This window comes from Eucalyptus grandis, chromosome 3 (assembly GCF_016545825.1).
Source record: "Eucalyptus grandis isolate ANBG69807.140 chromosome 3, ASM1654582v1, whole genome shotgun sequence".
In the NCBI taxonomy this organism is placed as follows: Eukaryota; Viridiplantae; Streptophyta; class Magnoliopsida; order Myrtales; family Myrtaceae; genus Eucalyptus; species Eucalyptus grandis.
The window spans coordinates 3181892-3208685 of NC_052614.1; the positions used below are offsets into that span (position 1 = coordinate 3181892).

At 38.5% G+C, this 26794-nt stretch overlaps 1 protein-coding gene across 1 annotated transcript; it reads left to right on the plus strand.

Moving 5' to 3' along the window:
* The first annotated feature begins 2646 nt into the window (after window positions 1–2646).
* LOC104436124 (DNA topoisomerase 1 alpha) lies at window positions 2647–10349 on the plus strand. The gene is given in 20 exon segments (XM_010048849.3): window positions 2647–3011; window positions 3750–4292; window positions 4295–4686; window positions 4689–4853; window positions 4856–4972; window positions 5167–5361; window positions 5974–6054; window positions 6725–6784; window positions 6913–7007; window positions 7107–7149; window positions 7151–7264; window positions 7371–7496; window positions 8156–8236; window positions 8323–8413; window positions 8508–8641; window positions 9011–9079; window positions 9158–9247; window positions 9434–9537; window positions 9622–9790; window positions 10000–10349. Coding segments are annotated over 19 exon segments (2658 nt in total). The 5' UTR covers window positions 2647–3011; window positions 3750–3829; the 3' UTR covers window positions 10069–10349.
* Window positions 10350–26794: the final 16445 nt, after the last annotated feature.

The following is a 26794-nucleotide window of genomic DNA, read 5'->3' on the forward strand; positions in this document are numbered from 1 at the left end:
GATCTTCTACCCACCTTGAGTGCCTATTCCCGTCCTAGCTGCTTGGGTAGATGCAGCGGTTGCTCTAGGTGACCGACTATGCTTGGGGAAGGGTGGAAGGATGGCGGCTAGACCATCTCATGGAGACGGTGGGGAGGTACCGTCGCAGTGATGATGAGGCTGTGCGAGGGGCGTCGTTGGACAGCACGTTTTGGTCCACGTTTTTCTGACCAAGAAGAGGGAGAGGGAAGGCAGAGAGGAGAGAAAAGGAAGGGAAATCAGAACTAGTTAAGTTTTTCTCTGGGGTATTACATGCATAAACTGGTGCAATTCTCATCACCAGACGTCCCAAGCAGAAGCTAAACCTCGCCGTTCCAAATATTAATCATGAAACAATATAGAACCCTTCCACGGTCTTTCAAAGAACTGTCCCAACACGCAATGTTTCGTAACCACGAATGTTTTGAAAGGGTGATTGTCATCGTAATTAATTGCATTTTGGCATAAACAATATTGAGTTTTTAAAATGAGAGAATGTCTGTCATATCCATTGTTTAGATGTCCGTGTAAAGTATGTTAGAAAGGTCTTGCATTGAAAAATTGGGTGTTGTGGAGGAGTTAATATTTTCAAGTTGGCCTTGAACTTTTAAGTAAAAGTGAGTTTAACCAATTAACTTAGACTTGAATTCTTTCTTGACGATCTTTCGTCCCAACATTTACGATCAAGTTTGGATCCCGGTGGAGCATGTACCCTAAGCTCCCTAAAGACGCATTGTGCGTGGGAGAAGCACTACTTTTTGAAAAGGGTCACCATTCGTCCATTATATCACACTCCTTTTTCCGCCGGTCTATACTTGACATGGACAGTAAGAACATGAGTATATTTTTTACTCACGACAACACCATGGGTGCTCAAGCTTGAAGCTCATAGCCATGGCCGTTTGAACTCAAAACTTGCTGCTGCCATGGCCAGATCGGTCTTCAAAGCTTGTGATCGCCATGGTTGCTCAAGCTCGAACTTGAAGTTTTGGGCATGGCCGTTTGAGCTTGAGGGTTGCAGCCTCTGTGGCCTAATCTAGCTTTGAAACTCGCAACCGCCAAGGCCATCCACTCAAACTTGAGCTTGAAACTGGCAATCACCATGGCTTCTTGAGCTCGAAGCTCACGACCATGGAAGAGAAGTGGTCATGAGATATAAATGTCGGAGATCTAGAGCTCTAGGCTGTCATGACCACCAAGAGCTTTTGAGTTGCAATTGCATTGATAGCTTTTGACTATTTGGAAGAAGAATAACAAGAAGTCCATGTCAAAAAAAAAAGAGTCGGCTTAAAAAGAAGAAGGGAAAACCGTGTTGAAAATATTTAAATGCGTTAACACGCTAGCATTAGCAAAAACTATCATTTGACTCAATGATAGGCAACCGATGATATTTTTGAAAAATAGAAGGATAATTTGAATTTTAAGTATGAGTAAAGAGATTGTCGATGTCATTTCATAAAGAAGAAATCATGTTGATGATATAATAGGGTGTGTTTATTACCAAAAAAATCAAATATAATGTACATCCACCCACCAAGTACCAATCTGGGTATTTCCTCGTCATATGTGTTTAGTTTGGGTCATTATGTGCTTTTTGTTAAGATGCACGCGTGATTTATGTTAAAGAAGAATTCCAAATCAAAGAATTGATGAAGTATGTGGTAGCTAGTATGTCTTAGTTGGCTTAACTTTTTGAATGAAAATGAGTTTAATTGAATATATTGATGAGTTCGGATTTGATATTTTCCTTAGTAATCTCTTCATATGAAGGTATTGGGCTTCGACTATTCAAATTAAGATAAATTAGTAATCTCTAAAGACCTCCTTACACATTGAACAAAAGTTTAAGAGTCATATTGAATAAATTAAAAGTTTAGAAACTATATCGTATATTGTTTAAGAACCATTTACATTATTATTACTCCAGGGTTTACAAGATTCCTTGGATATAAAAAAAATAAAAATCATTTGCATTATTATTCCAATATATCTCAGAAATAGAGCAAATGCTTCACAAAGTAAGGGATACCCAATAAAAAGGTAGGTGTTTTTATTTTCGTAGCGAAATGTTAGCACTAGCTTTTGCCCTGTTAAGCACTAATTTCAAGGAAGAGGATGCGAATATCCAAAGCTCGAAGCGCATCTGTGGACACTGTCACGGGGTTCGTCCAGACATCACGGAGGGGGAACATCGTAGTTCGCGACATCAATTGTCTGCAAAGCCTCAAAAATCGAACACGTTCATATCGAGATTGTAGGCGGCCGCGGGAAATCTTCCTCAGGGTCGGAAGTCACTTCGTCTCGGCACGACACGGATTTTCTAAGAACTTAATCAGGTCAACTAATCACGCGTGATAATACCGACCAAAAAAAAAAAAAAAGATCACGTGTGATAATTACATGATAAGCAAGCCCCGACCCTAGAATGGGCCCATTGGGCCGGGTCGCTTTATTGGGCTCGAGAGGGATGTGGGCCGGACCGATGGCCGGGGGCGCAGGCCCACACAGCAAGGAGGCACCGTCGCCTTCTCAAAGATGCAGGGAGAGAGAGAGAGCTTCCAAAATAATCGAAAGCAACGAGGTTCAGATAAAAGAGAGAGAGATAGAGAGAGAAACGAGAGCGAGAGACGCGAGTTCCTTCCTTCCTCCCTCCCCTCCCTTCTGCAGCTTAGGGTTTCGGTCCAGCAAATGCGCGTTTCTCGCCGCCCGTCGCCGTAGCCACCCCCCGATTCCGCCGCCGCCGCCGCCCGATCAATCCCCGACGGCGATTGCAGGTGGGAGCTCCCTCCGCCGCCGCCGCCGCCGCCCGCGCGCGCTCCCTCCCTCCGCCGCCTTCCCTGTTCAATCGCCCCGCCCCCTCGCTGCAGCTCGCGGACTGGTTCCCGAGGCTTTGCTGCGCACTGGTCCCCTTGCGGTTCCGGCGCTCGACGGGCCCCACCCTGCGCGGAGCTGGAGACGGCCGGAATCGGACGTCGGATTGGCGCTGGCTCGCGGTGAGTTCTCCGGCGAGCTCGGCTCTGTGCATCGGGGTGCTGAGTTTGCCTCTGGTTGGCCTGGCCGATTGTGAATCGGGGTTGTGCATAGATTGTCTGAGTTTGGCGAGGCGGCTTTTGACATGCGTTGGGTCGGAGAGAGGGATTCTTAGTTTTTGTAGTATCTGTAGACTCGGGGTTTGATTCTACTCGAGTGCTTTCGAGGGTTGGTGCGATGAAGAGGGCTCCGATGTTCGTGTTAGGATTGAGCTGATTTTTTAGGTGGAATCTTTAATCCTCTTGGACATTCTCTTCTCTAGCGAAGAGAGGAGGATTAATTTGAGAACGGGTTGTGTAATTTATAAATTTTGGATTCGATGATGCTTTCGAGCTTGATGTCTCCCTCCGTGCTTCTTCCCACCCTTGTAGATTTGGTTGATGCGTTTGCCTTTCCGAATGACTTCTATGGTCATTCTAGTTCGTGCTATCCAATCGGGCTGCTGGGTTTTAGAAACTTAGATAAAGTTGCTATGCTCTTGCCTTGGTTTCAGTATGGTCGTTTCCTTATCCATTTATTACGCCCAATGTTGATTGAGGGACGTTATTGAAATCATTTTAAAATTATAGTGATCTGATTGGAAATAGTCCCAATTTTCCCAATTGTTTGTCCTTTTTTTTGGGAAACCTGTTAGGACTTTTTTATTTTTATTTTCAGATGACTTCGTTCTGTTCCTGATCATCATCACTCGCTTTTGGCAGATTTGCTGCTCTTTAAAAGGATTTGAGTTCTGTTTTATAGAGACTGATTGCACATACATGCAAAGGAAATACTTTGTTGGATGATGGCGCTTCAGGCTCCTATAAAGCCAAATGTATCTGATGATTTCGATGATGATGATGATGCGCCTGTGGTTTTCAAAAGGACCAATACCACAACAAAGAAAAATCTGATAAGGACAGAGATAAAGAAGCCACCTTCTCAGAGGAATGATGTGTTGTTGGGGTCCTCAGGGATACATTCCTCAAATGGCCAAAGTGCTAGATCTCAACAAGGTAAGGTCCATCCTTCTCCCAGGACATCATCCATGAGATCCCCTGACATGAGTCCAAAAGCATCATCTTCTACTGCCAAGCTCCCCCCAGTGAAGTCACCACCGACAGGTTTGAAGTCGTCAAAGTCACCGGATGATCAGTCGAGGCATTCGTCCAAACAGAGTTCAGTAGTGCCTGCTAAAGAGGAATCCAACAGTGACTCTGATGATGATAAACCATTGAGTAGTAGACTTCAGGACAACTCTGGCAAAGTCGCGCTACGCCTGTTTTATCTCCATCATTGGGAAAGGTATCCTCAAAATATTCTCCTGACGATTCAGATGATGAAAAGCCTTTAGCATCAAGGTTGCCTCTGAAATCCAATGCCTCTACATCTTCTCATAATAGTTTTGCTTCCAATGAAAAGAAACGTTTGGTAGCGAAAACACAGGAAAATGGTTTTGCCTTAAGTAGGGATCAGGCAAAGTCTTCCACTGTGACAAGTAAAAGGCCACTAGAGAAGACAACTTTGTCTGGTCAGTTGTTGGTGAAAAAGCTAAAGACTAGTGATGCATCAACGTCAACAAAGTCGAAACCATCTGTGAAAGGAGAACCGGAGTCAGATGACGATGACCACATTCCAATTTCCCAGAGGATAAAAAGCCAGCAGCAGCTTCTGCATCAGGAAACAAGTCTTCCTCTGCAAAGGACAGTGCGAAAAAGTTTTAATAAAGAAAGAAGATCACAAAGCCAATCAAGAAATTTAAGAAAGTAATGAAAAATTCAAAGTATTCTAAATCCACTAAGGTAACACCTACTTCTGGCGATGGCCAGAAAAATGGACTACCTTGGTTCACAATGGGGTCATTTTTCCACCTCCATATACACCTCATGGGGTAAAGATGCTTTACAAAGGGAAGCCTGTCGATTTGACTCCGGCACAGGAGGAAGTAAGCCATCCCCTTTTCTCTCCTCTTTTGCATCCTTCTGCTATCTTTCTGATCTTGGGCTTCTTTATTCATTGGTCATGCTCAGTAGTTTAGTTCATGAGCAACCTAATCAATTGATCTGGAACCATTAGGTTCTTACCTTAGATTTTCTTTTAGCTATTTGGTTAGTCATTTGGTGGAATTTTGATTTGCAGGTGGCTACAATGTTTGCTGTGATGAAAGATACAGACTACATGCAGAAAGATAAGTTCAAGGAGAACTTTTGGAGTGATTGGAAAAAGATTCTTGGAAGCAATCATGTGATTCAGAAATTGGAACACTGTGATTTTACCCCGATATATGATTGGTATCAGCAGGAGAAAGAGAAGAAGAAGCAAATGACCAAAGAAGTAAGTTTTGTTCACTTTGCTTGAGCTAGTAAATTGCTATATCAACCAATAATTACAACTTATTGCCAGTCTTTGTTTCGTTGTTGTTTTGCTTTCTTGTTTCATGCCTGCATCTAGTCTAATGAGAGGACATTGTCGTTTTGTGGCACATCGATAGGTCCAAGTCCTCATGAAAAGATTTTTCTGTTTGTTAGCATTGCCTATTATTGGCTCTTTTTGGTCACAAAGCTATGAGGCTGATAGTCTGCTGTGATTTAATTGTTCATCCATGTATCTTTAATTTATGATATGGTAGTACCCATTATGCTATTTCGCTGCCAAAAGTATGCTGTGAAGTCAAATTCTGTTTTGGATGCAGAAGCATCTTGAGTGTGATGCAGACGCTATCAGCTGCTTCTGTGACGATTTCTGCTGCTGAAAGTTTGAGATGTTTTTCCACTTAACTATGAATACTGTGAAATGAATTCTTTTGTGCCTCTGGTTATGCACAGTATTAGTTTGCTTAATAGGTACCAACATGTTATATGCTGTTCTTGATGTCACAATGCCAAATGTTACCCAGGTCAATTTCTGTTGCTTCTGTAGATGTTTTACTTTTTGTCTTTCATGCAGGAAAAGAATGCCCTCAAGGAAGATAAGATGAAGCTGGAGGAGAAGTACATGTGGGCCATTGTAGATGGTGTGAAAGAAAAGGTTACTCTTATCTCTAAACCTTGATCACTTCTTGTGTATTCTGGATTTGAACAATGCCCCTCAAATAATTTGCTGTGCTGTGTCTTGTCACTTGTTCCTTCTGCATTGAAATTTTTCTTCAGTTATTTTTGTCATTATTTTCTTCTTTTTCAGTAAGGATTACCCTGAAACACTTTAAAGTGATGTAATGTCTATAAGTTTTTAGTTGTTTTACTCCTTTTGTGAGAATTTCTATTACGATTGTGTCCCATTTTTGGATTGAAGATTGGCTACGTTTCAATGCAATTTGTTTAGCTATTTGGTTTGAATTTACGGAGCATGAGGCATATCTATTTTGTTTAATAATGATGTTAATTTGTTAACTTCTTGTTATCTTATTTCTGCATCAGTGAGTGGTAGATCTCAATTACATGTCTAGCGCCGGTGATTTTTAACTTGTCCAGTCGATAATGTTACGTCTTTTACCCTCCACCTGTATCTTGGTTGTTGTCCTATTGGGGCATGGGTAATCATTGCTTTTAACGGAATGCTAAGTTGCTGTGGATACATAAATTGTGTAGTTTACTGCATCTTTGGTCAATTCAGTGGTTTTGATTGATATATTGCTGTCGTTTTCTCAAGCATAAATGTGCTTTATCATGCTGAATGCTTACAGTAAGTTATTCCACAGGTTGGAAACTTCAGGGTTGAACCGCCTGGCTTGTTCCGTGGACGTGGAGAACATCCAAAGGTTTCATGCATAATCTTTGACTGCATGTGTTTTCTCCTGGCTCAACATCATTTTGTTTGATACGTGGACTATTTTGATTAAACATGTGCATATGGCTCATTCCTAATGGTTGGTGTGTTTGGTTTTAGATGGGAAAGCTGAAGAGACGCATTCGCCCTAGGGATATTACAATCAATATTGGGAAAGGTGTCCCTGCGCCAGAATGTCCCATCCCTGGTGAAAAGTACTGTCATTTATGTCCTCCAGGAATAAAGTTGTTATCCTAATTGTTATTTCATCTTCATTTATAAATTAAGATATCTGGACTCTTGGTATGTGGCAGATGGAAAGAAGTAAGGCATGACAATACCGTCACGTGGTTAGCCTTTTTGGAACGATCCTATTAATCCAAAGGAATTTAAATATGTCTTCCTCGCTGCTAGCAGCTCCTTGAAGGGCCAAAGCGATAAAGAGAAATATGAGAAAGCAAGGATGTTGAAGGTACAGCAGAACTTGAGTGGCAGATGTTGGTGGTGATCAATTTGTCATTAGATGTTTTTTATATGATTCATAACTGATTGCCAAAAGTGCGATATTTTGAGCGTAGGATTACATAGCAAACATCAGGACAGCATACACAAAGAATTTTACGAGTAAAGATGCTATGAAGCGGCAGATAGCAGTTGCTACATATCTGATTGATAAACTAGCTCTCAGGGCTGGCAATGAGAAGGTACGTATTTGAAACTTCTCGAGATTGACTCCCCCCCTCTCTCTCTCTCTCTCTCTCTCTCTCTCTCTCTCTCCTCTCCCCCAAACAAAATTTGCAAACTCTCTTTTCCATGGACTCTTTTGTGATGACTCTAGGGAAGGATGTGGTTATCTTGCTAATCTGGCACAATTGGGCAAGCCATTGTATCTAAGATGAATAAGCATCACTTAGGGATTTTTTAATATATATGAGATATAAGGTCCTGAAATGAGGTGTTTGCAAGTAACTATTCTCCTGTAATTGTTTGGTGATACAATCAACATACATTATGAAATTGATCAAATAACTTTCCACATGGTAGTCATGAAAATTTGGAATGCTCGAGATGGAATTGCTTGTTCCATATCAAGTTTGTGCCACAACTTCGGTTCTGCTTGTTTTGTGGAGATATATACATGTCTCCTTTTCAGATTCCTATTCTAAAGTAACCTAAAATAGGAAATTGTACTCTCTGGAAGAAACTTTTTTCGCGTGTATGACAATTAAAAAGAAGCCTCTTAAAAATAATAGTATGTATCTACATCTCACTAGACATTAAATTTTGATTCCACAAAGAATCATTGCTTTGATTAGCAGAGTGAATTCTATGGTTACCAATTTGTTTGCTTTTTGTTACTCAGGATGATGATGAAGCGGATACTGTTGGGTGCTGCACGCTGAAAGTTGAAAATGTAAAAGCAATTAGTCCAAATTCACTGGAGGTAAGATGAATTCAAACGCTGAAAGTTCAAATATTTCTGCTTGCTTCTTGGAGCTAAATTGGCTGTTGTGCTTTGTCAATTTTCAGTTTAACTTTCTTGGTAAAGACTCTATTAGATATGAAAACACTGTAGAAGTTGAGCTCCCTGTCTACAAGGCAATTGTGCACTTTCAATCTGGTGAGTTACAGGACTTATTGCCCATTTCAAAATGGACATATGCATTTGCTTTTTCATGTGGTCAATTTATCTTGCTTTGGTTTGGTTTGTGTAGGGAAAAAGCCTGGTGATCCTCTTTTCGATGAGCTGGATACAACTAAACTGAATGCTCATCTGAAGGAACTCATGCCTGGTCTGACAGCAAAAGTTTTCCGTACATATAACGCTTCCATTACTTTGGATGAGATGGTAGGCTCACATTTGCCTTTTGAGGGGGTTTTAATTGGTGTTACAATATGTTTGATGTACTTCATCTGTCGGGTGGATAGATATTTTAGCCATGGGAGGCTACATTCATCTCCAGTACTTTTTAAGCTTAGATGCCTTGGCAAGAAGTCAAACATGTGTTACATGCATATATTAGAAGCATCCCATCAAAACGGAAAGGCATGATTTTCAAATGATGTCTAGTCATCAAGGGATCTTTCGAGCTGGTTAGCTTGTTGATACATACAATGGATATGTTCATATGTAAAACACAGTTATTGGTCTTACACTTCCATAATGTTGTGAAAAGATAGAATATAATAGGGAAGCTTTTCATTTGTTTGATGACAGTTAAGTAGAGACACCAAAGATGGAGAAGTTGCAGAAAAAGTTGTAGTCTATCAGCGTGCAAATAAAGAGGTAATTATTGTTTATTACAGAAGAACGTGCAGTGCATAAACAATTATTAATTGTACTTGTGATTGTTTTGGTCTTCAGGTTGCTATTATTTGCAATCATCAACGTAGTATTTCAAAAACCCATGCAGCACAAATGACCAGGTTGCAAGAGAAGATAGATGAATTGCAGGTGACTACTTCTCTCTCGATTTCTGGCTATTATACAGTATATCTGGTCCCAACCTACATATCCCAAATTTTCACATCGGTTTTGCAAATGGACCATGATTTTCTATATGGGCTTCATAAGAGATTTTAGGAACTCTTAAGAATTCACTATTGTTTGAATGGAGCTGATGTTCTGAATCATGTGCAGGACAATATGAAAGAGCTAAAAGTAGATTTGGATCGTTCTCGAAAAGGAAAGCCTCCCTTAAAGGGTGCTGATGGAAAGCAAAAGAGGAACTTGAGCTCAGACGCGTAATATAATTGCTACCTGTTCCCCATTCTGCAGCTATGTAGATGTTTCTGATTTACGATGTTGCCTTATCTTCCGCTGTGCAGGTTAGAGAAGAAGATTGCTCAAATTGAGGCGAAAATTGAGAAAATGGAACGGGACAAAACTACCAGAGAAGATCTGAAAACTGTTGCACTGGGCACATCCAAAATCAACTATCTTGACCCAAGGATCACAGTTGCATGGTGCAAGCGGCACGAAGTTCCAATTGAAAAGGTTAGTAGTAGCTTCAAATTTTGCACATGTCTAGGCAGTCTCTGGAATTAGTCATTTTATGATCTAAACGAGGGTAGCTTAAGTTAGTGTTACTTTTTTCCCCACGAGAAAAGGATGGCACGATAATTCCGAATTTCCTTGTCCCCTTACTTTTTAGTTAGCTGGGGCTGGTCTTCGAAATGGTATGACCTATATTTTTGCTGTTGCAGATTTTCAACAAGTCTCTGTTGGCAAAATTTGCTTGGGCGATGGACGCGGAACCTGACTTCAGATTTTGATATGCTGAGTCTGTGTTCACTTAGCCAGCATGTTGAGTCTCCTTTCCTCTTGCAAATTTTTTTCTTCTTTGTCTGTTCCGGTGAAAAATATTCATGTTGAATGTTCAACTAATCTAATTATAGATGAAGTCTCTTCTCCACACTGGTTCTCGCTTAGACTCGGATTGATTCAGGGACTGTCATTTACCATGAGAAACTTTTCACTCTTTGTAGATACATTTGTCAAACTAACAATTGTCCAAAGATAGTTGAGAAATTATAAAGATCGATTCTTATGTCTTTTTTTCCCCTTTCTTTAGCTGTCAATGATGCCTAAATTGCGGTGATGTACGTTGGTCATGGATTATATTTTCTTAAAAGTTTATACAGGGGCGTGTAGTTATCGTGGGTTATATTCAGACTTTAATTTTGGACAGGGGTGAGCAAATGAATTGGACTGGATCGAAACAGTCCGAGCTGATGAGCATCAGTCCTGTTCCCTGTTCCAGCTGTGGACCGACCCAACGGATCAGGCCATATATATTTTTATTTTTATTTTATCTTTCAAAACCCTAAGACAGCTCCTTCGGCCTTAGTCAAATTAATGACCTCTGCTGTCGGAGATCTTCCGTTACTTCTGATTTGTTAAAAACTCCAGCAACTGAGAAAAAAAGAAGCTTCAACCTCAATAGACGCTGCCAAATACCTGCCACCAAGAAATTTAGGATCATTTATAAAAACTCAGGGGACGGTATAATGATCGCAGTGCAATGGCCAGCTTTATTTCCCAAGTCGGTCCAAGAACCAGTGGATGGATTTCGGTTCCCAATTTATGGAATAGGTCCTTCGTGGGTGGTTCTCAGTTTTATAGTGGGAATTAGCCTACTCTAAAACTGATCACTCCCAATTTTTGAGTTTATGGGACATTATAACATCAATACAATCAATTCGAAAACATTCGTCATAATCTTTACAGCATTAAACATTTTGGCCAAAAATAAAAGAAGCATCAGGTAGAGATAATTAAGGAGTATGAGAAATCATACTCGCTTTGACCAAAAATCTTATTCTTGCCACTCAACAAGAGCAGTTTCTCACCCACAAGATCTATCTCGAGTTTGCACGATAATGGATCCAGCAGGGATACACGCCTGTGACTTTGGTGCTATTGGTCTTGCATTAAGCTTACATTGGTGACGAGGTTTGCCAGTGATAGGCTCGCTCGGCACTTCTTGACAATAGATTCCTCGACTTACGGCATGCATGCTGGGACAGTTGATGCCCATCAGCAAGAACGAGCATGTTTGATGTTGAAGGAAAGTCTCAGTCGACGGAAAGAGGGAAAGACAAACAAAGAAATTGTTAACAAGGTTCTTGAATGTTGCATCTAAATATACTCGAATCAAGCTGGCTTCAAAATATTGGGAGATGACCAATGTGGGTTAAGAAGGGTAAGCCAATACTCTGTTAATTACATCTTTGTCATTATGACAATAAGATCTTGGTTTTGGGTACCACGCTTTGCGGCCTTAGTTAAAGTGACTTTTGGTGACCATCTTTGACTTCACCATCTATACTAGCGGATCAAATCTTGAAAAATTGTGCCATGACATTTTTTTTTTTTTTGGCCTACATATTTTCACGACTTTGACCTACTTTAAATACAAATGTTCAATTGCTTTTAGATTTTGAGGTATTCAATATTATTTACACAGAAAAATGCCAACCGTTTGTTATTATCGTCATGTGATAGACTCGATGGCGAGAATATAGTTTGGTTATTTATAGATAGAATTATCAGTAACTTGAATTGACAACTTGCCAGTGAAGTCATCGACAACACACAACATGAATTTATTGATAAGAATTTTCAAGTTGATTGAGAAAGTCATCAACATCGATAGCTAGAAATTGACAAGAGAATAACCATTGATTGGTTGTTTTGCTGCTATTTTAAGATTGTTGTAACTTCAAGTTATTTCTTTTTCAATAACCCACCACCATTGGTCAACGTCAATTGTAGGCTTCAAATAGCCATGGGGTGCTCTTCCGAGGCCCTTCGCACACAAACAAACATTTCTATATTTGCATTGTCGATTAAATTATGGCATATTTCTTATTAGTAATTTTTTTTTATCTACATTGTCGATTAAATTCTAGCATGTGACTTTGCTATAGCTCCTACGTGTTTCATTGTTCCTCCATTGCATCTTTACATTCTCAGGCTTTATTGTCGATCGAATTCTGGCACAATTTGTGTATGCTAGGTTCCGTTTGAAGTGAAGTCCGATTTTTTTATCTACCTGTGATATTTCCTGTCCAAAATCACCATACAACCTGTATCCTCTAAAAAAATCAAATAATGACTTTTGATTAAAGGCATTTCATTGCAAAGTGAAATTCCAATAAAACAAATATTATGCGAAATTCAAATCTAAAATGCTAACAAAATTTTCTCTAGCTTTATATAGGAAAAAAGCTATCAAAGATCCCAAATTTTGCTTATTGTGACACATATATCTTTAATTTTTTTTTATCACATCCAAAATCCCAAATTCGTACATGCGTGACACTTTTACCCTTTGTCAAAGTTCTATCAATAGGCATCGTTAGAAGTCTACCAAGATGGATGACAAAATGCAAACACTATTAACACGGCGCAAGTGAAATAAAAATGATGTTGTTTTAGCTAGAAAATCACCTAACTAAACCTTGACACATGGTAAATGTCTCACATGGGTACAAGTTTGGAGTTTTTCTTGACACAATAAAAATCTTAGGAGAGAGATGTCATTGTGGGCATGGTTTGTTTTTTTTTTATGCCACACACAAAAAAAAAAAAAAAAAAATTCAGAACAAATTTGTCAATAGATATAGCTTGAGTTTTGGTGGTTCGTTCCCTTTTAAAAATTTATTATAGGAAAGTTGGGTAAAATTTAATTTGTGAGAATCATTGAACGAGCTAACATGAAATTATAGTTAAATTTGAATGTATGAGCCTCCTTGCGATTATAGTAATTGAGGAAAGAGGGGTAACTTTAACCGTCCATACATACAAGGATCGTTGGGATAGAACCCAACTTTACTTGGTCTGGTATAAGAAGTTCTTGCGAACGCGACCAACCCGCGCCCCCCTCCCTCCCTCCTTGTGTTTTACCAAGCTAATAAAGTAAATCGATTAAAATAATGAACAAGAGGTGAGTTACTGAAGTACATTTTTTTATATAACAAATTGAAGAAATTGTTCAATCAGTCCTACATTTATTGTACATATGCCAATATTATTATAATTTTTTTCAAATTTTCCAATTTAGTTATAAATTTCTATGCAAAATTTCAATGTAGTCGTTTTGGCTAATTTTTCAATATACCACGTAGGACAATCAACAATGATTGAATCATCACACTAGCGATTTTGACGAAAATTGATCGAAATGATTACATTACAATTTCTCGCAAAGACTTACAATTAAATTAATAAAATTGAAAAGTTTATAATTGAATTGGCATCTACATAATAAATTTATGACTAATTAGATAATTTTTCATTTGCAAATCATGTGACTTCCGAAATGTAAAGATCAAAGTTTAAGTAGGATATGTATGTGCTAAAAATGGGATCGAAGTAATGGCAAATGGAGTCGAATAAAAAGACTTGGAATCTGGCTTTCGCAGGAAATTTTCATGTGGATACGGAAAGTACATGGATTAACTTAAGCTAATTTGCATCTGTCAATTCCGGAAACAAATCTAGGGCTCTAACACCACACGAGTAGCTTCATAACAAGCTATATAGAGATGACATCCTTCTCAATGGAATTCGTACCTGTAAAAAGCGGTCCTAGAGCAAGAGTCATGCATATACTTTTGGGAAAAAAGTCTTAGGAAAAAAGGAGAAGAAAGAAACAATGGAGAGAGCTCTAATCTGAAACGCTGGTGGACAATCCTCCTCATGCCCGTTTTAGCTTTTGGCTTAGCTTCTGCAACAACCGAGAGAGAACCGGTCACAGAAGGCCGTGCCGATGTTGGTGAAGTAGGTGGAGCAACCCCTTTTCACCATCGGATCTTGCCTCGGTCCTCCCCTGTCCCGTCATCTGGACCTTACTGCCGCCACAATTGCAACTAGCTACCGCCATTCCATAATTAAGTTCGCCTCTAGTGAAATTTTCGAAACCATTAAATAAAATTCACAGATGGAATAAAGTTGCTGCGGATTTAGTTGCGTGTGATAGTCCCTTCTGCACCTAATCCTAGTGGAAATGTCAGCGTCGGAGAAGAAGGCGAAGCAACCAATTTTCTTTGCCAAGTCTTGCATGAAGTCTCCTCTGGACCTAATCCAAGTGGAAATGCCGGCATTGGAGAAGAAGGCGAAGCAACCCATCTTCCCTACCAGATCTTGCGCGATGTCCCCTCCGAACCGGACCCCACTGGACATTAAGCCTTGTCAAAGCCATTGCATAGTTAAGTCTGCCGTCTAGTGAATATTTTGAAGCAATTACTTGCAATTATTCAATAAATTCACCGATAGAATAAAGTTGTTGCCGATTTAGTTGCATGTTAATTTATCTTACTTCCTTTTGATCTACATTTTGTTTGGATAACTATGCTAAAAGTCTTAAAACTCGTCATGAAAAAAATGCAACAAGTTTTAAAACTTCCAAAAGTACAATTAAATCCTAAAACTTGTCAAATTTGTGTAATTAAATCATTTCGCTAACTCCATCTAACTTGAGTAAGTGAAAATGCTGACGTTCCTCTTTTTCTTATTTTCTCTCTCTTATGTTGTTTTGATGTCACTAAAACATGAAATGTAAGGCTAAAAGGAAGTTTTGTCCAAATAATGAACAAGAGAGCTTCTCAAGTAGCGTGCCACAATAAAAAGCGAATTGAGCGGTGAGTTATTGAAATATTCTATTTCCAACAAATTGAGAAAACTATCCAATCAATCCTAAATTTATTGTACATATGCCAATTTAGTCATAATTTTTTCAATTTTGCTAATTTAGTCATAAACCTTTATGCAAAATTTCAATATAGTCATTTTGGCCAATTTTTACATTATGCCGGCACGACGGACAATGACTAGATCATCATGTTGATGATTTTGATGAAAATTGACCAAAATGACTACATTAGAATTTCGGGCAAAAATTTATGACTAAATTGACAAAATTGAAAATTTTATGACTAAATTGACATTTATACAATTGGTTTGTGACTGATTAGATAATTTTTCATTTGCAAATCATGCGATTGCCCAAATGTAAAGATCAAGGTTTAAGTAGGATATGTATGTGCTAAAAATGGAATGAAGTAATGTCAGATGGATCCAAATAAATGACGTAGAATCTATAGCCCTCGTGGGAAATTTTCATGTGCATATGGAAAGTTTATTGATTAACTTAAGCTAATTTTGCATCTATCAATTCTAGAAGCAAATCTAGAGCTCTAACACTTCACGAGTAACCTCATGACAAGCAATATAGAGATGACTTTCTTCTCAGTGGAATTCGTACCTATAAATTGCGATCCTAGAGCAAGAGTCATAAAAAGAAGAAAGAAACAATGGAGAAACCTGTTGGAAGATATGCTCGAATTGGACGAAATCCTTTCAAATTGAGATTGATTCATTAAATCAATCAAGGATTAGAATGGATTAGTCAAATATTAGATTAAATTCATTGAATATATTTTCCTTTCTTTTGTACACCTCCTGTACTATATTTACATAGCTTCGTACATAAAAAAGAATGGAATAGAATACACAAAATTCTCCCAAAAGTTCCTCTTGTTTTTACAATTCTTCCTTTCTTCCCTTAGCTTTTTATCTTCTTTCATGGTATTAGAGCTATTAAGCTCTAGATTGAGCTTCCACATAGAACGATTGCCTGCCAAGGGACTCTAACCTGCAAAACAAAGTTAATCGTCAATTTTTGAAAAAGGGAAAGAAGCAAGTGAAGAAAATTTTCTTTGTACCACCATCATGACTTTGCCATTAGCCTCAAAAGAGCATTTCCCAGTAGAAATCACGCCTCAAATCTCATAAGTTCGGGATCCAATCGTGGACCCATCTGCCGTTGTTCTTGGATCTCAAGAGCAACTTATTCAGGCCCAACAAATGAAATGGCAGCCCATCCAGACTTCATCAAATCTGGGGTAGCCCATCTTGGGCTAGCCCCTTGTGAGCCATCCTTACTAATGGGTACCATTTAATCCATGATACTTTGGGCCGAGCCCAAATGCATCATCTCTAGGAAACCAGGGCCACCAAAGTAGGGCCCAAAGCACTGGCAATCCACCAATAGTAAACGGGGCAAGCACAGCCATTCAGTTGGATCCAATCAATGTGGGGCAAGTGATTGAGTCAAATGACTCGAGTATTGGACCAAATCCCTACTTGGTATTTCTCAATGCGAGGGAGGAATTGGGCCGAGCATGGGAACAAATCCCTAACCAATTTTGCCACTTAGGTTTCTACCATATTCCATTGCAACCACTAGTGGTCGCTCAGAGTTGGGTGATCCACTATTCGTCTCCACCGCCAATGGACCAAAGCTACGACTTATCGCTTATCAACTTATTGGATCTGAAAGTTATTTGACCTAGGCATAGGAGTTTCAGCAAGTTTTGGTTACAAAAGATAAGGATGGTTTTTTGAATGGAACCATTCCGATTCCAGCAGATCTAAGAACAGCACGACAATGGAGAAAGTGTAACCGGTTGGTGAGAACTTGGATTGGCAACTGCGTGGCTCCAGAAGTCACAGCTGGATTACCCCTAATAAAGGATTCAAAAACTATGGCCCCGTTTGGTTCGGCTTTGGGAGAATGTCATTGGGGAAATGCAAAGGCCTTTAGTCTAAAGGGGTTTGGCGAAATGCAAATGCTGTTTGGTAAACAAAATTGAAAAGATGCCTTGAGATGCAACTTGGGGAAAATGCTGTTTGGTAAACACATTACATTTGGAAAGTCATTTCATGTGCCAATTATTAAAATTTTGCAACTTTAAATTGTTTAAAATTAAAAACAAAAATCAATTACCTTAACTTTTATATATTATTTTCAAGTTGAGAATAATGTATAAGAGACATATTAATAAAATTATAAATAAAAAAATCACATCAAACTCAATTAAAAATAGAGTAATTTCATTACAATAAACATGACAACAACATATGTTCGAAAGAAAGAAATAAATAGTTAAATATTACAGACATCCTTAACTATTTATCAAGTTCATAGCTATTTCATCACGTAAATGTGCCATGTCAGGAAATGCATTATTATTTGAAGCACTTGTCCCCTCATTTAAAACATCATGATCTACTGAATATCCATACTCGGGATCCAAATCTGCTGTTTCAAAATCCATATCAGTTACGGCATTTTTTCTTATAAAATTGTGCAAAGCCATTGTAGTTATGACAATTTGCACTTGCTTTTCATATGGATAACTTGGCATAATAGTTAAAATCTTCCACTTCCTTTTTTAGTACACCAAAGGCTCGTTCAATTTTTGAGCGAAGCGAGGAATGTGCACGATTGAACACTTCTCGATAACCTATAAGTGTAGGACCTTGTCGAAATTCTGGCAAATGATATCTAACTTCTCTATATGGCCCTAAACAATCAGTGAGATTTGGATATCCAGCATCTATTAAATAATATTTACATACACAAATATAATATAAATCTAATTAACATATGCCACATAAATATATATATATATATATATGGATATACATAAACCATTAATTAACCAACCTGGAGGTGGATAGAGAAATTGTGCATCACGTCTTCCAATGGCATCATAGAAGACACGAGTATCATGAGCTTGTCCCTCCCAATCAGCACAAACGTAAATAAATTCCATATTAAAATTACATACAGCCAACACATTTTGCGTAGTCTTTCCTTTTCGACCAATAAAGCGAATTTAATCATACGTCGGTAATACTGCTTGAATATGTGTACCATTCATAGCTCCAATGCAATCCTAAAACAAATAATGCAAAAATTACATGATTTAAATTTGCTTTTTCGTTTTTATAATACAATTATAACTTACCTTAAAATATGGATAAAATCGTCGATCTTTCTTAATCTTCTCTGGAACTTCCCGAAATTGTCGATCAATTGGTTGGATCAAATCTTTTCCCATATTGCATACTTTATTTAAAACTAAACTAAAATGCCTACTTATGGTTTCCCCAGAGCGTTGAAAGCGTTCTTGTGCTACCCTGTTGCCTATACCATGTCCCAACATATAAAGAAACATTCCAACCATTTCTTCAACATTAGTATTTCTAGATCCTTTAAGGCCATAGCGTGTTACTAAGTCACCTGTTAAATTATTAAATACATCTCTATGCATTCTAAACATATTATAGCATCTTATTGGATTAGTATCTTCAGCCATCAACTCTCTCATCCATGCATAACCTGTATATGATGAGGTCATAGAAGGTTGTTTGCTAAGGTGCATTGCTTGATAAGCAATTGAAGCATTAGCAATTGAAAGCAAATCCGAGAATTCATCTTCCTCTTGTTCACGATTTTCCTTTTGTTGAGAATCATCCATAATTACCTAACGTAACAAATTATAGAGTTAGAATAAGAAAAATAATGAATAATATTGACAATCCATTAAGAAAAACAATAGTATCAATCAACATATATATGCAAAGTCAACCACATAAAGCAAACGCCAATTAGAAACAATTCTCACATTAAAAACATTAATATAAATTAGGTCCATACATAATTTAAATAGAGTTCGCATATAAAAATAAAATAGCATATTCAAGAATTCAAATAAGAAACTATAACAATATCTTAGTTATGATTAAGTTCTTCCATCTCAAGCTTGAGATACTTCACCCTCGGCATCGGTACTCAAGCTCATGAAGACCTGCCTATTGTCCACCCTGTCCTTAAAATGTTTAATTGCAAAAAAGTACAGCTTTTTATCTTGCACAATCTCTGGTATGGCATCCAACATAGATATGAGGTCCTTGTAAGGACCGAATTCCTCATATGCTCGAGAGGCAACAGCATCAGCACTCCTATTAGCACTCCTACTTTCAACTGAGAACAAAGCCGGTAATTTGACTTCCAAGCAATTGTGCCGGGCTCAAGTTCTTGGCTTTCTTTCCTCGAGTTTCCCTTGTTGAAGTTTGTGCTACTCTTTTATGAGCCTGAGTTTGAATTGGTTCATCAATATTTTCACCCACATCACATTCCAAATTATCATCAGTAGATCTTACGGCATCATCAATATTGGGTTGTGTGGCATCAACATTCTCATCAACACATAAACCTTGTGCAGGATTCCAAGTGATTCCTCCAGTAGCAACCGTATCCCTGAACATTCTATCTAGCAACACTTCAAGATCAGGAGGTATGCCTTTCGTCCTAAAAACCTTAACCTTAGGATTGGCCTGTTATAAAAAAAAAAAAAAAAAAAAAAAAAAAAACGTTTTCAGTAAGTTGTATATAATAGAAAATAAGAACTTAATCGAAAAATAAAAGAACAAATGATAAACACCTGGATTTTGCTCTCCCACTATTCATCACTCGCATCGATGGTTTTCTTCCTTGGATCCCATCCTAATCCCGTTTCACTATAAACCAACGTCCTCCATCTTTTCCATTCTTCCTTAAGATTATCCCACTTACTTTTCATTTTAGTTTTATCGTACTTTTTGCCCCTCAACTCCTCGAACTTATTAATTATGATAGTCCATCCATCTCTCTTGTTGGTTGCTGGACGATTACCTTTATTGATTTGTTCAACACATAACTTACAAAATGTTTCCACGTCTTCAGCTGTCCAATATGCCTTTTCCTTTGTTGAACTCGCCATCTTTCAACAATATGAGCATGACATATTTGAGAGATATATAATAAAGAAAAAATTCAACAATTGAATTAGAGCCAAATAAATGCGAACTAGTAAATAACAAATCAATGTTATATTGTATTAGATATCAGCCCAAAAAACAAGAAAAAAACCAACAACATATCAGTCTAGGGCTATACAAGATACAATGTGGTGGTTTTCCCACTATAGAGGCAGAGGATCCATCAAAAAAAGGGAAAAAGTAACATTTGGATGTAGAGATAAGATCAAGAAACAGCTTCACATCTCTTCACACCAGAAAAATATTAACCAAGCCCCAACATTAGAATTTTGTACAACCCTAGACTAATATTAGAATTCAGAATGGGCTCAAAATAGCCAATCAACCACCAAACTCCCATCAAATTCAGAATTTTGTACACTGAAAATGTAGTTAAACCGACGGAAGACAATTCTGGTTCAATGGGCAACCGTGGATTAAGAAAATCTGACCTGGATAGAAGCAAGCACGGCGCGAGCGTGAAAGGAGAGCTTGAGGGCAGCGAGCATGAAAGGAGAGCTTGAGGGCAGCGAGCGTGAAGGAGTGACGCGAGGAAGAGAACTCAAACCCCTACACATACAATAAGGCACCAAATCTTGAGAAGTAACTTTTTCACAAGCAACAACCATTCAAATGTGCATTTGTATGTTAGTGAAGAAACAAAATTTTAGGTGACATCTGATTGATTACCGTCCTCCAACAATTATCAAAGACCGGCATGTTTTCCATGCTCTTGGACGGACTTTTCATGAGATTATTTAACTCCCGGATGTGAATTTTGAACTCAAATTCTGCTTCGTGATTTCATGAACTGATAATTACTCTTTTACGTCGAATTTGTTAATATAAAGTAATCTATGCATCAAATTAATGGCCATCCACAAAAAGAGAAGAAAAAAAATTCTCTTTTATTTATAATCTCAATTCCTTATTCTGATTAGAAATTGCACTTTCGAATGGCAACATCAGCTATGTAGCGAGCCTTCACAAGTCTAGAGTTGTTCTTATTTTCTTGGTTGCATAAAAGTAGTCTTATAGATGCTGAATTGCTATTCAAAAGTCAGATATCCTCTACCAGTGTACCTATTTAGGAAGAATCTCTTTATGAGCTTTGAACGATAGAATCACATTCCAAACCAAAGCAATAACATTAGCAGCAAGGATCTGAAATTATATTTGTAAAATAAGATCGAGATACATTCAATAAGCAAACTTATGGTAATAGATAAGAACTCTGTTTTCCATCCATTCCCTTTTGCTAATATCATCCAAACATCACCAGCTATTCATAAAATCTATTGAAACTCGAGAATCAGAGTGCTAATCTTTATGCGGGATAGACCAATTTAGAGCAATTACTTTAAATCGGTGAAGATAAAGGAGCTTATCGGTTTGAACGTGGAGAGCGGGACCTCCTCTTGTCCTTACTTCCCAATATCATAAAAGATTTTGTTATATATAAACACCACCATAGACAAATTTATAGTCACAAACTATAAAATGGAGCACATTAAATACTTTGTGTTTTTGTTTCAATATTCCAATTCAGATTCCATGTGAGTCTAGATGCGATTGATTCATATATGTGGCACAGAAATTTCATCTTTCTGTCAAAAATATGTTACTTTCTTCATCCCCAAATACTTTTACGAGACAAACTTACAACTAACAAGAATCTTTTCACTCTTCTGGAGAAAATTAATGAATTCTAAATAAGTCGGTTTGGTTCGGTAGATGAAGGGGACCAAGCAAAGCCGGTTTGGTTCAGCCCGCCCCGAACAAGCAACGAAAGGTTCGGACTGAACTAAGTGTGAAAGCGAACAAAATCGACAGTTGGCGATTGACCAAAACACAAAGGCGAACCGAAGCCAACCTGAGGCCGTGGCACTGTAAGGCGGCAACACTTAGGAAATCTTACCTGGAGAGGCGAGTGCGAGAGCAGAACGGCGAGGGACGATGGTGGAATCTTTAGTGGTGACCGCGAATCGGGCGAGCGAGCGATGGAATCGAAGCTTCCGAGCTTACCCAATTGCCTTGCTACGAGCGCGACACGGCGCGAGAGCAAAACGGCGAGGAGGCGATCTTCGAGGTTGGGATGGTTGATCTCGGATGGAAACGGTGAGGGACGGCCGAGAGAGATGTGTGAGAGTGCAGAAGAGAGGAGGCGTGAGAGTGCGGCGTGAGAGTGCAGAAGGGAGAAGTCGTGAGTGTGCAGCGCGAGTGCAGAGGAGAGGAGTCGTGAGAGGCTTTTAGGATTTTTTTTAGAAAAGGGCAAAAACGGATTTTGAATAATAAACGAGGGTAAAATTGGCAACTGACATATTTTCATTAAACAAAGCCCCAGCATTCCGAAAATGCTAATCTCAAATGCACCTTGGACCCTCCATTCCCCTAAAGCCCCTTCAAGCCCCTTGGAGATGCAATTGCACCTCCCCAAAGTCCCCAAAATATTGAACCAAACACCACCCGCTTTTGCCCAAACCCCTTTAGAGGCCAAAAGCCCCTTCTAAATGCCGAACCAAACGGGGCCTATGTGGGAGAATATAAAAGAGATGTATAAGAAATTGGATAGAGCAAAGATCTTCTCGTTCACCCAGACACTCTCAGGGTTGAAGCAAGGAAACATCTCCGTTGCGACATGCTTCAGCAAGCTATCCGCACTTTGGAATGAACGGGAGGCAGCATAAAAGAAACTTGAAGGGCTCAAAGCCACTTCACAGCAATACAAGGCAATAAGGGACAAAGAGAAAGCAACAAGATTTCTCTTGAATTTTTAACAATTCATAACTCATATTTATCACAGATTTTGGTCATGGATCCAATACCACCACTCAGCCGCATCTATTAGCTTGCAGTCCAAGAAGAGAGTCAACCACTCTCCTAGCTAGAATATGCTAAAGGAAGCGAGAGCATCTCGCTTGTAGCTCGCGATGAAGTTCTCGCAACAAAACCCTAGAAGACAAAGAGGAGTAGCAGCGCTAGGGTTCACGAAGAGTGGAGAAGAAAAACTTTTTAAGAAGAGTGGAATGGATGGCCCAAATTACTCCATGCGATCAGACGGTTCATGGTCAATCAGTGCCTATGCTATGCGATTAAATGGCCCACGATCCATCAACACATCAGCTAAATCGGACTGTGAAAGGACAACTAAAGCATCCATCGGTTAGAATTTTGCCACAAGAATTATAGGCAAAATACCAAAGGAAAAGGTAAATAATTTTGTGAGTATTGCAAATGCCTACATCACACAATTCATAATTGCTGGAAATTTCATGGTAAGCCTAGAGAAAAGGAAAAAAAAAAATTCAGCAACCTATCAAGTCATTGACCTGACTAGTCTGAATTCTAACGATCAGCCCATTACACATGAACAATATGGCAACTTATGCAGGCTTTGTAGAAATTGGATACTTCCAACAAAGGAATGAATTTTTCAAGTATATCTCACTGTATGATAAACTCTATTTCAAGAAATGCATGGATAATGGACTCAGGAGCAAGTGATCATATTGTTTGTGACAAAAGTTTTTTCTCCATTATACACAAAGGAACAAACTTTCCTATTTTCGTATGACTTCCCAATGGAAATGTCACCTATGTCACAATGACAAGCACAATCAATCTTCACCCTTGTCTCAGAGTTTCATTTTAACCTCATTTATGTATCTATAGTTTGCGAAGAAAATTCTTGCCAAGTCTTGTTCGATTTCCAAATAGTCTTGATTTATCTTGGGTTTTTTTTTTTTTTTTTGAAAAAAAAATAATTGTGTAACATGACCACCAATGATAGAAGCTTCCTTTTACATTCAAAAATGGGTTATAGTGTTTTTTTTTCCACACTCTGAGTGTCACATTTGTCCTCTTGCGAAGCAATCTTGATCACCTTTTCCTTCTAGCAAAACTCATACTGGCAATGTTTTTCCATTGATTCTTGTTGATATTTAGGAACCCCACCATATAGCACATCATGATGGCTCGCATTTCTTCCTTACAATTGTGGACGATTATTCTCGTGCCACATGGGTTTTTATTATGTAGTCTGAGAGTCAAGCTATCTCTCATTTAAAACTTTTTCTTGCCTAAACAAAGAGTCAGTTCAAAATATCTATTTAGTGGATTCACACAAATAACAGGAGAGAATTTTTCAACAGTATTTGTGCTTCTCTTTTTTCATCTAATGGCACATTACATGAGAGCTCATGTACCTATTCCCCACAATGGAATAGGGTGGTAGAATGTAAGCATCGCAATCTTCTGGAAGTAGGACCTACACTAAAGTTCCAAGCGACTATTCTAGAAAATTTTTGGTGCGATTATGTGATCATGACAACTTATTTGATCAATCGTATACCTACTCAAATTCTTGGCAAACAAACTCCATTTGAACTGCTTTATGGGAAGAAACTAGAGTTGGAAAACTTAAAGGTCTTTGGTTTTTAAGTTATGCCATCACGGTGGGCCCTCGAGACAAGATGGGTCCCCATGCCCGACGTTGTGTATTCATGGGCTACCCAAATTTGCAGAAAGGATATCGTCTCCTTGAAATTTCTACAGATTAATTCTCCGTAGACAAAGATGTTGTTTTTCATGAAGAAGTATTTCCATTCCGTGCGAGAGGGTTATCAAAGGAAGATTTGGATGCCATGGCTAATTCATGTAATTTCTTATCTAAGGAAGCATTATCTCTAGATCTTGAGTATATACTTGCTGCACCTCCGGAGACTTCAAATTTCTCTTCAACATCAGCTTCAACTTTAGATGAGGTTCTTGCTGTAGCAAAAACTAAGGAACTATCTTCCATTATTATGCCCATTGAAGAAGTTTTCAATTCTTCACTGAATGCCACTGTGGAAGAATCATCGTCACCTCCACCGCAACAAGATCCTGCACGACACTCCAGGCGAATCACCTGTCCACCAACACGGACCAAGGATTACGTTTGTGTGGCATTCAATGCAACATGTATTCATTATCCTATCTCATCTTATGTTTCTTTCCATCAACTCTCCCCGAAACATAGATGTTTCATTAGCTGTATATCGGAAGAGCGAGAACCTAGTTGTGATGAAGCATCTGCTGATCCATAATGGCAGAAAGTTATGGAAGTTGAATTGCAAGCTTTAACCGAAAATTAGGCAAGGGAGCTTGTGACACCACCTCTAAATCGAAAACCAATTGGCTGCAAATAGGTGTATAAAATAAGTATTAGCGATGTGTCAATCGAACAATACAAGGCTCAATTAGGGGCTAAGGGTTTTACACAACAAGAAGGTTTCGACTACCGTGAAACCTTTTCTCCAATAGCCAAAGATGTGATAATATGTTCCTTCTTATCAGTTGCTACTCTCTATGACTGACCATTACACCAAATGGACGGACATAATGTCTTTCTTCATGGGGACTTGGATGAAGAAATTTATATGAATATTCCTCGGGATTTATGAAGACAAGGGCAGAATAGAGTATGTTGTCTCTACAAATCCTTGTATGGTCTCAACAAACTTATAGGCAGTGGTGTGCCAAGTCCAATAGGATTATGCTCACGTGGACAGAAGGTATGCCATCTATTTATTTGATGATATGTGTGATGACATTCTCATTATGGGGAAACGACAAAACTACCATAGAGAACCTTAAGGAGTATTTGAATTCCACATTCCATATTAAGGACTTGGGATCACCAAAGTATTTTCTTGGGATTGAGATTGTTCGATCCAACCAAGAAATCTCTTGGCTAACAAAAATTTATACTAAAAATCATATCAGAAGCGAGACCTTCAAGATGCAAACTGGCTATTATTCCAATTGGGTAGAACATCAAATTAACTACGGCAAAAAATGATATTGGATCATCTCAAAATCAAGATCCTATCTATACTTAGAGATCCGTCAAGTTATCAGAAGCTCATTGGGAAACTCATATACTTGACTATGACCAAGCATGATAAATGTTATGCAATATAGGCACTAAGCAAGTGTATGCACAATAAAATAAAAAAATCTCATATGAATACTACTCTAAAGGTCGTAAAAGATTTGAAAAAATGCCCAAGACTTAGGATTCTTCTCTCCATAAAATGGAGATGACAGCCTATTGTGATGTAGACTATGCAACTTGTCCCATGAATCAAAGATCCATCACTGGTTTTTGCATTAAACTGGGAGAATGTTTACTTTCATGTAAGACAAAGAAACAAGCAATTGTCTCACTATCATCAGCCAAAGTGGAATACTAAGCCATGGCAAAGACCATTTGCAAGATAGTCTGGATATGAGGCTTACTTTAGGACCTTGGGATACAAGTGAAGGGACCAACAAAATTATTTTGCAACAATGATGAGGCTCTCAAACTTGCGGCAAATCCCATAGTGCATGAAAGAACAAAACATACAGAAGTGGACTATCACATCACTCAAGACAAGATTCAAGAAGGAGAGATCGAAACAAAAGGAATTGGGACCACAAAACAACCTGCAGATGTGTTCACCAAACCTCTTTGTCAGAGACAACACGCATATCTATTGAGCAAATTAGGCGTCTTGGATATCTACAAGCCATCAGCTTATGGGAGATTGTTGGAAAATGTACTCAAGCTGGACGAAATCCTTTTGGATTGAGATTGATTCATTAAATCAATTGAGGAGTAGATTGGATTAATCAAATATTAGATTTGATTCATTGAATATATGTTCCTTTCTTTTGTACACCTCATGTACTATATTTACATGACTTTGTACATCAGTAAAAGAATGGAATAGAATACACAAAATTCTCCCAAAATTTCCTCTTATACGATTCTTCCCTTCTTCCCTTAGCTTCTTTATCTTCTTTCAAAACCTAATCTAA